This window comes from Diabrotica virgifera, chromosome 4 (genome assembly GCF_917563875.1).
Source record: "Diabrotica virgifera virgifera chromosome 4, PGI_DIABVI_V3a".
In the NCBI taxonomy this organism is placed as follows: Eukaryota; Metazoa; Arthropoda; class Insecta; order Coleoptera; family Chrysomelidae; genus Diabrotica; species Diabrotica virgifera.
The window spans coordinates 131,104,453-131,118,686 of record NC_065446.1 but is presented as its reverse complement, the minus strand read 5'-3'; the positions used below and the strand labels follow the sequence as shown (position 1 = coordinate 131,118,686).

At 30.9% G+C, this 14,234-nt stretch overlaps 1 protein-coding gene across 1 annotated transcript in view; it reads right to left on the bottom strand.

The window, feature by feature from the left end:
- The window catches only part of LOC114334762 (pleckstrin homology domain-containing family G member 5), a 1,826,648-nt gene that overhangs the window by 983,308 nt on the left and 829,106 nt on the right, over positions 1-14,234 (bottom strand). The window contains exon 6 of the mRNA XM_050649705.1: positions 1,065-1,265. Coding sequence (XP_050505662.1) covers positions 1,065-1,265 — 201 coding nt within the window. The remainder of the gene's footprint in view (positions 1-1,064; positions 1,266-14,234) is intronic.

The window sequence follows — 14,234 nt, the reverse complement described above, 5'->3', positions numbered from 1 at the left end:
CAAGCTTCAATAAAATGTTCTTTTTTATATTCGTTTGGGTCAAAACATCAATAATCTATATCTGAGAATATTACTTAGAGTTATTTTTAATAAATAAAACCCAACATACAACTTTAATGATGAAAGTTTAATCAAATATTAATCCCAAAATACATAAATTATTATCAATCCAAAGAAGCGACAAAATAAATTCAAAATACAAGTGAAGTTAAACCTTTCTTCACATTTTTGACACGTTATGTCAAAATAAAGGAACTTTTATTAAAAGAACGGTGTCCTCTAATTTTCCTTAAATAATAAAGGACAAAAATAAAAGACGCAATACTGCGCATGCTTATATGTCAAAATAAAGGATCTTTTATTACAGGCCGATTTAAAAGACGTTGGCAAAAATAACTCTCTAATATGGAAAAGTTTAGACACCTAAAATAATTTGCTTGGAAAAATGAAAATATCTCGAAAACTAATAAATTTTAATATAGGGAATGTTATATAAAAATTAAAGTACGGTCATGGTACTTTTTAATAGTGATATAGAATATAGGGTGTTCTATTTAAAATTACTGAGAAAATAATGTACTTGCGTTTTGACTCACCCTGTGTTTGATATAAAAAAATAGCAATGTCAATAATTTTTGAAAATTTTGACAATACATAAAAAATATGGCATTAATAGACCAATGCTGCTTTGCTTATTTTTACTTATACAGGGAGTTGAACTTGTTACGATTTTCATATAAAATGGGTTATAACTTTATAAATACCCTGTATAACATAACAAACTTTTATATTTTTGTGATGGAGAAGTTAAGAGGATTTCGAATATAAAATAAAATATAGGGTATTCTATTTAAAAAACAAAAGTTTGGTCTGCCACTGTGTTATCAAACACCCTGTAACATTCTAACTAATTTCGTAATATGAAGCTCAAAGTTGGCTACAATTTTGGTTATAACCTTTTATTGCTATCTATTAGTAGAGCGGATCTATTGAGCTTTACCCCACTAATCAATCACCCTGTAACATATTAGCAGATCAGTTGTGGAAATTATTTTAAGACTTACCTGTGACCTACTAAGCATATGTTTTCTAGCGGGTGGTATATTTGTTGTTGGCGTACCCGGTTCCTGACACGCTGAAGGTACAGGCAATGGTCTGGTGCAATCCGGTTCCGATCTGGAGTCCTTTAGAGCGACGTCTACTGATGACACCACTCCCTGCCTCATCTCTAAATTGTCTAGATGGTTGAGGCTCCGAGATCGGACCTGAAACAATAAATAAATATGTTATACAAAGAAAAAAATATTGTAATTTATTTAAAAGTAGTGGACATTATGGCTAGATAAATAAAATTGAGGTATGCACTTATATGTATATTGTATACCTGATAGTGTCGCGTACGTTAGTTGAAATACCGGATTCATGACCGAATAAGACGTGACCCGTCGCGTTGTGAGCAAGAGTACACTTTTTTGGCGTGAACGTGAGCGACAGAGTCTACGCATGACTCACTATAACCAACAGTAAAAATAATGAACATAAACGGACTACGTGAGACGTTGCCAATCCTACTAACTGGGAACTTCTAACACCTTAGCAGAAATAGTAGAAATGAATCCATATCTGGTTTGGAGACAGCAGTTACAGCTTTAGTTAAACAAGAAAGTAATGAACTTCAAAAAGCCCAAGAAAGTATTATATCCGGAAGGAGCCTCAAACGACAAAGTTCCGTGGTGGAAAGTTTCGTACGGAAACAAAAGAGAAGAAAACGAGAGATGGGCATTGACGCTGAAAGTGATGCTGAATCTGTCAAAGGAGTTCCAAAATGTGTGGACCTGCATGTTTAAGTCACTGGTCCCAGCACGATTGTAACCACAATGGAAAATTTATTTAATCCCCATTTTCCAAAAGTGATTTGTGAATCTATTGAGTCTAGCTTTCCAAATCTTTGTTCTTTCTAGTTGGTTGTATAATCCGGACATGTTGCTGTATTGAATTTTTAATGATTTATTGCAACTGTTAAGCAAATGTTTAGTGAAGCTCCGACCTATTTTGTAATGTGATCCATATACTTTGTTAGGGATTTTACACGGGTTCTCACTTCTTGCACCATTCCTTGCAATGTAAGCTCCTCCAGACGATCTCTAAGTACCATACAACGAAAGTGACAGGTGATCTTTTGGACCACAATGCTTCGAAGCCTGCATGTAACGTGCAAGTATCTAAAAATAGACTCGTTGGTTCTTCTTGCAGTCCAGAGTATCCGCCACATTCTTCGACAACTAAACATTTCAAACGCATTTATTATATATTATAACTTTCTTTAAAGGCCAGCATTAAAATCCATGTAGAAAAATTGAGAAGACCATTGTTTTAGAAACCTTATATTTGTACCCATTGCGATGATGTGATTTTCCCATACTTTATTCAGCTTTGTTTTTGCTCCTTTGGCCATGGCTGACCTTTTTATTTTTTTTGTGTATCCTTTGCAGTTGGTGATCAGGGTGCCTAGATACACAAATTGATTTACCACTTCATTGATTCTGACAATGTGTGACTAGTTGCTATTTCTTGTCTCTATGATTATAATCTTTATTAATTTGATATATTTTAGGACAACTCTGCTAACCCTCTCATTCTATTCGTTCTAACAATTTTAACTATTCTTTCAAAGATTTGGCGAAAAGCATTGTATCATCTGTAAAGTTGTTGATTCTTCTGTCATCTGAACATGCTTCCCAAAAAATATAATATGAATACTCGAACACTTCAATTGATTTTAACAGATTTTTTATTATAATATACGTTTTATTTCGTGAATATTTTAATAAAATTGATAAGCACTGTTCTTATAGTTTTATATTTTGTATTTGTCTGCTGCTTATGTAATTAAGGTAGGTACGTATACATAGGCACAACGCTCGACGCGCGCTATTCGCGCACATCGTATTTGTCAGATGAGTACGTGCCCATCTTGTAAACACGTACTATACGCTCTGAGCTTCGCTGGTGGCGCTCCTAGCGGATTACTAATTCAACTTTCACCGGTAATTTTTAAATTTATTATTTAATTGTTATCGCTTAACATTTACAACGCAAAAAATTAATTAAATTATAATCAATTATTTTAAGATTTTGCTAATCATTTTGACGTTCTATTGATAAAATATGAATTTCTTACTTCGGATACTTTCACAATTATCGTGTAGATGGCGCTAAGATTTTTAGATTAAATTTTAATTACATATTACGGAACATTAAAAAAACTTAAATTCAGTATTTAAAACGTAAGTATATTTAAGGTAAAAATATATACCACAGCTTTGACCAACTAATATTTTTTATAATTAATGTTTTTAATTTTAATTTTAAATTAATCACTTTGACCTTTATATCAAATTTCCGGTAAACGTTTACAGACTTGCCACTATTGGCGCTCGCGAATTTGTAAATATCCCCTCTACGTACGAGCTTACAGCGTATAGTCGGTTCGCTAAACTCAGACACAGCTGGCTGGTGATTTTAGTAGGTCATTTTTTTGTTTTTTGCCAATTTTGCCAAAATTGGCAAAATGACTAAGTATTTATAATTTGCTTTTTAACCAGGAGGAGTAAACTAAAGAGAAAGATTCATACCCAAGAAAGTCACTAGAAACATCACCAAATACATCTTCTTTTTTGGTTGATCATGTCGGCCTTCGGCGACAATCCATAAATATTTTATTATATTATTACGTCACTAAAGAGTTCTAAAAATAACTGCTTTTTATATAAAAGCAGACTAAAAATAACTTAATTAACCTATAAAATGCCAAACTGTCAAAATTTCATAAATCTCGTTAGTGTCAAAATTTTATAAGGGTGGAGTAAAGTTGTCTGCGGTTGGACCAATTACGAACAAGCATTATAGCGCGGTAAATTTGAATCACTCCTCCTGGTTTAAAAACAAACCATAGTAATTATTAACTATTTAGTAATTATTTTTTGACAATTTTAACAAAGTGGCAAAATTACTTACTAAAATCACTAGCCAGTTGTGTCTGAGTTTATGGACCAGGACGCATCTGTAAAAATATTAGTACATTTGGACGTTGAGAGGTGACTCATATTCTTTTGCAGAAATTGCTTGAAAATAACTCATATAATAATATTTGAGTTATCCTCCCACTCAAAAAGGTCCGGAACATTGTTTAAATAATCAAAATGTCAAAAAATGAAGGAAAAATTCGATTTTTTTTTCGTTTTTTGATTATAGCTTTGAAAGTATTCATTTCTGAGAAAAGTTGTACTGACATAAAATTTGGAAAATTAAATTTCCTACAATAAAAAATTCGTTGAAAAATTTAAAAAATTATCACCCTTGTTGCAAAATAGCAATAATTGCGAAAAAACGATAAAAAAACAAATATTCGCATTATACGTTTTTCAACCATTTATGCTACACTTAGGACCTTCATATTTTACCAAGAAAAACTTTGTGATATAAGAAAACAATACTGTGAATTTCATTAAGATCGGTTGAGATTTTGCAAAATAAATTTTGCAATCCAGCTTTTGCAAAAAAAATTAATTTTTTCAAAATCTTGCAGGACTGAATATAGAGCAGACAGCAAATTATTTTGCATATAGAAGAATACCGTACCTTTCATTTGAAATTTGCAAAATTAAAATCGGTTAACCACTACGGCGTCAGGAATTTTTTTAAATACACATTTTTTTGGTGCTACGCGCAGGACAGCGTATAGTTTGCTCTGATTGGGCATTTCAATGACCTTTGATAATGATTGACACATTTTAATTTTTAGCACATTTCGATATAAATAAATAAATTTGTTTATTGCAAAATAAAATCATGTGCTCTGTCCTTTGAAATAACCCTTTTTTTGTCAAAAACTTTCTTTGTTCATATATTTTAAGTTAGAGAATAAAAGTTTATTATTTTTAAACATATGCAACTGTTTAAACAATATTTCACAAACAATAATCAAATTAGTTTGATTGTTGTGGAATTAAAATATTAAAATAAAACAAAGTAAATATAATGTAAGAAAATAATATATTAGATAAATATTTGAAGAAATTTTGGTGGAAATCAACTTGTGTGAATCGAACACCGCTGTCCTGCGCGTAACACCAAAAATTGAGGTTTATTTAAAAAAATTCCTGATGCCGTTGTAGTTAATGGATTTTAATTTTAAAAATTGCAAATGAAAGGTACGGTATTCTTCTATAAGGCAAAAAAAATTCAACTTGCTATCTGCTTCATTTTCAGTCCTGCAACAATTTCAAAAAATGAATTTTTTGCGAAAGCTGGATTGCGAAAATTTATTTTGCAAAATCTGTTACACCAACATTAATGAAATTTACAGTATTGTTTTACTATATTATTTAGTTTTTCTGGGTAAAATATGAAGGTCCTAAGTGTAGCATAAATATTTGAAAAACGTAAAATGCAAATACTTGTTTTTTTATGGTTTTTTTCGCAATTATTGCTATTTTGCAACAAGGGTGACAATTTTTAAAATTTGCAAGCAATCCCATATTGTAGGAAATTTAATTACGCAACTTTCATATTATCGTTACAACTTTTCTCGAAAGTGAATACTTTGAAAGTTATAATCAAAAAACGAAGAAAATAATCGAATTTTTCCCTCATTTTATGACATTTTGATTATTTAAACAATGTTCCGGACATTTTTGAGTGGGAGGATAACCCAATTATTATTATAGGAGCTAATTCCAAGAAATTTCTGCAAAAAAATATGAGTCACCTCTTAACGTCCATCTCAAAACAGATGCGCCCTGGACTATTAGCGAACCGACTATAATAGCGTTTTTGTATAATTATGATACATACGTACATTATAAGAGCGCATATGTAATGTATACATACTTTTAGGTTTAGCGTACTTGTACATTTATTTAATTTTCTTTTTTTACTGACTAATCCAAAACAAATTCTGTTTGTCAAAAATTAATTTTAATAATTTTTACAAAACTAGTATAAAATCTACATTTTTTAAATATATTCTGTAATTCTCGACATCAGAAAAATGAGAGTCGAGGGTGATTAACCCCAGTAACATCTCATAAATATCAAACAATGAACATTTTTCCAGTTTACGCTTCCGAGCCTGAAGGAGAATTTGGCTTGGTATTTTTTTATTATCGCTTGTCATTCGATCATTCTTCATTTAATGAAGAGGTCGATATTGTCCTTAAGTCACTTTTTGAATCCACACAAGATGGCGTAAAACATTAATTTGATTGCCTGTCGGCGTTGTTTCTGTGCTAATGACAGGGGCGTGCTTTGTTTTCTGTTTTGTTTCATATTAACAAGGGAATGGTACATAATAGGGGTGGGAAAAATGGGTTTTTTATTCCATAATAATCGGGTTTTAAGGGTTTTTTTTGTAGCGGCTTTTTTATTTTTAAAGTAAGTAATAACTGGTGAAAGAACCAAATTAGTTACCTCTGAAAAAAGTAATAAATTCAAAGACAACAAGCTAAAAATGCGAGCATTATCATAACGAAAACTTTGTTTATTTACGTATTTAATTTCATAATATGGAAAATTGCTGTTATAAAAAGTTGTTTAGAATTAAAAATTATGTTTTAATGTGCAATTATATCATTCTAATTTAAATGTTGTGAAGTATAAAGGTACTTTACTCTTGATCGAAATTCATATTTTTATATACCTTGTAAAAAACTAATAAAATTTGATATATTATGATGATTGAATTAGAAATATTAGACCGTGAAGTGCTTTTTATGAAGAATAACTCTTCTTCGTCAAATTAAAAATAAAAGAGTTATAAATGAAAATTATGTTGGTATCCATATTTTGAGAAAAATCTTCAAATATTTTTTTCCATTAGAAGGATGTAATTGCATATATCAGAACATAATTTTTTATTCCAAACAACATTTCATAATAACAATTTTTAATATTGTGAACAAAAAAAAGATACTTTACTCTTTAGCGAAATTCATATTTTTTGACATATCTCGTATAATATAGATACAATTTAATATCTGATGGTTGAATCTTAGGTTTTAGGCCATGCAGAACTTTTTATGAAGAATAACTTTTTTTTGTAAAATTAAAAATAAAAAAGTTTCCCATAATATAATACAGTGCGTAAATCGTTTAGCTGGATATTTATAAGGAACATACATTGTATTTATTTGAATACATAAATACATACATTGTATTATATTAAGATAATTGTGGCAACTTCGCTATCTCAATTGACAATTAATTTTGGGTGACACTAATAAACGTCAAAACATGACATTGTAGTAGAACTATTTTTCACCTAATGCGAAAACTGTGTCTGTTTAATTTGGAAATTAATTTTTAAATATAAGATATTTTAAAAATGAAAGTAAAATTATTAATTCATCAGCCATAATCCTTGTTTTTGATTTATTTATGGACTGCCTTGCATTCAAAAACATTTATTCTCTTCGTTCTAACCGCTCTATAGCACCAGAAACTGGTACTCGAACAGAAGTTTCAACTAACACAGGTTAGCGATTTTATAAATGCAATTCTTTGTTCTTTCTTGTTTTTTTTCTCATTTAAAATTGGCATTTATTATACAAACAATATGCATAGAAGGGCCTGTTAAGTTTTAAGAAACGAAATATATCCCTATTCAGGTAAAATGCCTTTTCAGCTTTTAAAACACCAGATCTAATAAATTATCGCCTGTTTGGCTATAGGGTAAAACCACATGGATAATGACAAATTAATGTTTGTAGTCTAGTTCAGTTCGTTTAGTCACAACCCAGCTGGCATCCCGGTCGGTAACACCACCACACTCGCAAAGAATAACAAATCACTTTCGAGACATATTCACGCTCTTTTTACCGAAAGAAATAAATATATTATTGACAGACAGTTTGTTGTTTTTACATTTATTTATCATTACTTGTTTCCGTGGACAATAAGGTTATCACATGCAACTCAACCACCCCACGGAACAGTCCATTTATTATTAGGTACTCCCGTTAAAGGGAGGGCGTATACTCCTACAAACCATTTTAATGTTGTATGATGGCTTTCAAAATATACTCAAATTGTATTTTTAGACATCTTGTTTATTTTATATAATAATTAAATTCACTATCAAGTGTCATTTATATTTTATTAATACCTAATTTAAAATTTAGTTTGACATTGACGAAGTGTCAAACTCAAATGTAAATACCTATGCTTTGCTTAACAAATTTAGATTAAAAAACTAGCCTACTAACAACGATTTCCGTTGACGTTTAGTGTGTAGGCAGAAAATAAATATTTGAAGAAGGATTGTGACGTCACATTTTAGACTTCGGTTAGAGGTCGGTTATCTTGAAGATGTTTAGAAATATTGAAATGCTGTTTTCAGATATGGATTCAGAAGACAAAATTACAAGGGAATCCATCGGTAAATCGGCTCTAAGTATTGCAGGAGCGGCGACGCACGAACGAACGAACAGACTTTGCGAATTATAAACGAAAATTTTCGTTGAAAATAGTCTAATCAACAGCCATTTTCTCGTTGAATTTTGAGTATCAAGATGGATTTCCTTGAAAATTTTGATTTAGGTAGTATTTATAACCTTTGTCAAAATCTACCCTACGCCGAGGCGGGCTTTTTCCCTGTGGGTGAAAACAACCCCATCTAAGGAATGAAAGTTGTCTTAATCAAAATAACTATGTAAGGCTACAGATTGACCAAATCTGAGTAAATTTTGTTCTTTAAAATTTTTTTGCAAAAATACTTTCTACATTATTAGCCTTTGAAACTATGCATTTTTATTGAAAAAACTCACGTTTTATAAACATTTTGCAAGAATAACTTAAAAAAATTTAATTTTATAGAAAAAATCATTAAGAACAAAATTGTAGCTAATAAAAAAAAACAAATTGATTCGCGTTGGAAAGATCTATGTATACCCAATAACGACAAAGTTATTGCTCTTAAAAGGATGGTTATTTTCGAATAACCTCGAAATGGAGAACCTTAAATCTCAAATAATTGAAAAGTGGTGCAATTTTTGGAACAATCTTAAGAGACATATTTTAAAGTTCATTAAAAAACTTTTCACATGAGCTCTGATAAAAGTTTTTGGAATATGAACTAACTGACTTATGACGAAAATAAAATCGCTCCCTGCTTTTTTTTTTAATGTTTTTGTCAACGAAAGACATTACAATCGGCATTACAATAGGCATTACAATCCTAAAAAATGGATAGCTTCCCACTTAAAATTAACTTTATTATAGGTATAATTGATATTGATCCATGTGATATGACCGGTTTGGAATGCTTATTTTAGAAAAAATAGTGGATTAAACCCAAAATTACATTTTTTTATATTAAAAAAAAGTTTATTTTTCTTAAATAAATCTAAAAGTATGCATAATATGAAAAAATGTTTCAAACAGTAATTTTAGGATTATTTTTATTGAAAATTCTGATTTTTTTTTTGTTTTTGTATCATGAATATTTTTAGGTTTCTTTAAGAAAAATGCACTTTTTTTAATTATAAAATAGTTATTTTCCTAACAAGTGCAGAAAGTCATTCTTTTCCGCACGCGACTGCAGTTTGCCGAACGACGCGAAAAGGGAGTTCGGCAAGCAGTCGAGTGCGGAAAAGAGACTTTTCGATAACTCGAAAACTATCAATTTTTGAGAAAAATCACAAGATACCTTTCTTGTTCAGAATGACCCAAAAAATCTAAAAAAATATTCTTCTGGTCAAAAAAGGGCGATCTTTTGTATTTATTTAAAATAGTTGTTTAAACAATTTCTGCCCAAACATTCCGCCCAGCACCCTTCAGATTTGTTTAAAGGAGATATTTTTGAATAGGCATCCACAAAGAAACCGAATCAGAAATTTTTTCAGACAAGAGCGGTCTCACCACATGGACTAGTAGACACGCTGGATATCGACTAATTACCTTGGTATCGATATATTCTTTCGGCCGCATCGACATCAATAATATTATGGCATAGGCCAAATTAGTTTGTCCTGACATCGCATTTGGCCTTTAACATTTATGTACATCTATTCACTGTAAATAAATCGAACTCTTGTGTACGTTACTTCACTAATAACTCAACATGGTTGATATGGATTGTATGTTTCTTAATAAAAAAAGCCTGGGATAATCGTTTCCACTATCATCATCGAAGCCATCGTTTCCAATTCGAAGCTGCAGCTAGAGAAAATGGCCTGAGATAGAAATGGCGGTTTACTCTCGTTTAAGCTTTAGAGACAAGATATGGCCAGCAGCACCTAGGGTAAGTTTTCCAAAGTCAGCTGAAGATTCTATATCAAAAACATAACGAAAGACTGTAAGAATTTGAAGCCCATAGTATAAGTAAAAAATTAGTAAGTATTGTTTTATTGGTTTTTCAAGTAAGGACTTTCGATTTTTTTATTAGAATTAATTTTGGTAAAAATAATATTTTTGTAAAAACTAATGTTTTTGAGCGTTTTACAAAAAACCGCTTTAAAAGATTCAATTTTTCACTAATATTGATTTATTTTAAGAACATCATATAACAAATTTTACTTAGAATTGGCATCAAAAAGTGGTGGTATCTACCCCCAGGGTAAAAGCGCAAGTTGGCACCATGTCACTATTGTTTCTTGAGGTATGATCTAACGATTCACCAATTTTGATGAAAATCGATGGAGGTTCAACGAAATTGGAGATAAAAACCTTCAGCGACTGCACTAGTTTAACTTTTGACAAGATATTCCGAGAATATGACGAGAATTTGAACGAACCCAAAAATGAAATAATACAATCGAAAAGATACAAGAAAATTCCTTTTGTACGCCTCGCTGATCATTACCCTATTTCGAGGTTTAAAACCATTTTATTAAATTTTATGAACGTTCATTTTTGCAAACCGTAAAAATGCAACTCTGCGGTTATTGAATACATTGCGGTAAATTCGGCAGATACGAGTAGTGGAACATGTTTTATGCAGTTTTATGCAAGCTTTATGTCACATGTAAATGGCGAGTACTTTATTTTTGGCTTTTAAGCAGAACGTAGAATTGTACAATCAATTGAATTTCGGCTTTGGAATGGCGTGCGATAAAGTTAACAAATGGGATCGGGCAAAAACTAACAGATACGAGGTCATTTTAGAACTGTATATCGAAGCATAAGTGTCAAAGAACTAACAAAATAGATAAGCGGCTTTGGAAATATAACGGTTTTGTAGCTTTTTTATTATAATTTATTGTTGTAATTTACGTTCTTTTTACTCTTTGTACCTTTAATTTTTTGGAGTACGAGTAATTACGAGAGGGTCGAGAAAAACATACATATTAGGAAATTGGAAACTATGTTAGAAAAACCGATTGACTTGTCAGCTATTTACTAAGACAGTTATTTTTTCAAACAACAAAATGGATGTCAGAATAAATGCACAACTTACAGAACCTAAAGACATAGGCAGCGCAATAAAACAGAAGACTCATTGCGCCCTATGTTCTGCAAATTAATCATGAATGTAACACTCAAAAGCGCCAACAAAGGAAGAGGTACAGAATGGGAAACAAAGAAATAAAAATACTCTGTTAAACAGACGACGTAATATTGACAGCCAAAGATGAAAATTGTCTGCAAAGATGAGTTCACAGATTTGACATAAAAGCAAAAGAATCCAATATGACAATTTCATCTTATAAAATTAAAACAATGGCAATCAGTAAAGAGCCAATCAGATGTAAAGGAGAAATTTATGGCATCAGTATTAAGCAACTAATAAAAATAAAACAAACAAATACTAAACCTGTGCTGGTACACAGATTGTAATTAAGAATGTAATTAAATTTGATAAAACTTAAATTTTAGATTTCGTCACTTGAATACGTACTCACTTGAATACTTACGTTAATTATGTAGCAGTTATATTGCTACTAATTGCTAGCCACTCTGTTATGGTTTACCCATAGAATTTGCTGTTTTTGTTGGAGAAGACCATTACCTGATTTGACTGTAACCAAGATTTTCCGTAGGACCTACCACCACAGCAGCCAACTAGTTTTATCGTGCCAAGAGGACATTCCTATGGACTTTCAACTCTTTTAAAAGTGCTGTGAAAGATAAGTTGTCTACGTTTCATTATTTGTTTTTTGGTTAATATATATATATTTGCTTGCAGTGTACACTTACTCATATGCATATGATCAAGTAAACTACATTTATTTTTCTTGATATTGGTAGGTCTTTGTTTTTGTTCAAATTAATAATAGTTTTTTTCAAATAAATAAAATCAGGTCTTGGTATATAATCATTATAAATAATTGCATATTAATATTTGATAGGGAACAGGGTTGTTAAAATTTATTTCGAGTTTTTTTTTTTAATAGGGAATATGTCTAATATGGTTTTTTTTAAATAGAATATAATATAAAGAGTACTCACCAACTCATTTATGTAATTATTATTTTGCTACATGAGATACTTATTTTTTGGTAACCGTAGATGTCCTTTTCGTGTATCTCATTTTAGTCTAGTTCAAGTAAGTAATATTACTAACCTTTAGTTGTAAGACCTTTTGCTATTCCAACGGACTTTGATTTGATTGTGATATTAATACCTTTGCTTGGCACAGTGGTAGTGGTTATTTGCTTGTTAAGTAGCTATTAGGTCCTCTTCGATCTTTACACCACGCACTGCCACTGTTATTCAGTTCTGCGTTATATATGTTAATTATTAATATATACCTAACATATTTATTATAAATATATTTGTTATTAGTAAAGTTGATTTTTATTTCAGTCTCTATTATCAGTATATGATATAGCAAGACAAGGTTAGTATTGAGTATTTTGTATTTCAGGTGATTGTATCCAGTGTCATTTATTCCCTGTCGTTCGTTACTTCAAAAAATCTCGAGCTTTTCAAATTCCAAGGCCAGACAGAAAGTAGGTTTTTTTTCGCTAAAGGTAAAGTAAAGTAAGCTTTTTCAAATTCTAGGCAAAACCAGAGCCCGAGTTGGCGCCCATCTTCTTCTCTCCTTATCGTACTTTTCATATCACTCTATTTCCATCGTTCTTATCAAGTTGCCTTCCATTTTTGTATTAACGGGTCTTATTTTTTCTTTGTTTCCATCATTTCATTATCCCACCTCTCTATTTTTATATCTCAAAGCCAATATTCAGTGTATTGAAGCTAGCCCGAATACTCACTTGAGATATAGTGTCTCTCTGCCCATTTGATTTGTTCTTCCGAGCTAAGCCACTCTTCATCAGTGTCTTAAATCACTTCTCTTCCAGTTTTCCCCTATTTCGTCAGTTCTTTCCCTTCAAAATCTCAATACCTAGGGCATAGAGGTTTCAATTGGCCGGCAGTACCAGCAAATCCCTTGCAGCTACACTACCCAGCTACGGAGACCTAGACAAAGAAGTGAAAAATCAAGTACAAAACGTAAATAAACTTGCAAAATCCCTTAATAACACTATATGGTGAAACCGACATATTAACACTGAGATGAAGTCAAGAATTTATAAAGCCAGTGTAAGACCAATAATGACATATGCATCAGAAAGGGCAAAGGTGAGAATACCTTCTGAGAAGAATTACAGGAAATACGCGGAGAGGTCGTGAGAAGAGTGAATATTGTAGAAGAAAATGTAACGTACAGTATATAAGCGAATGGACACTACATAAAAAAAATAATGGATTAACCACATAACCAGAATGGGGGAGACAAGTGTGGTCAAACATTTATGTCTAGAGCTTGACCCACTACTTTGTGCCGTGTAATTTGAATTGCATTATGATTATGAACTTGAATCGGCATATAAATAATAAAGTTTTGCTGTATTAACCACTTTAAAAATTGACATTGTAAGATATGAATGAATTAAATATGTAGTACCTTGTTTGTAGATGTACTTAAAAATGAAACTGAAAAGCTATTATTACTATAAAAAGTGATATGTACCTGTGGCTATATGCTTGACTAAAATAAAACAACGATTAGATACAAAAAAAAATCACAAATTTTATTAAATTTGGGAAGGTTTTTGGGTAATTTGTTTCTTAATCATTCACCCTTTTTGCACATTTCATATTTTTAACTTGGTATCAGAGATGATGGGCAGTATTTCAAAATTTAAATACTTTTTTGTATTTAAAACTGTAGAATTTAGAGTATTTAAATGTCAAGTATTTAAATAGCCTTATATAAATAAGTAATTAATATC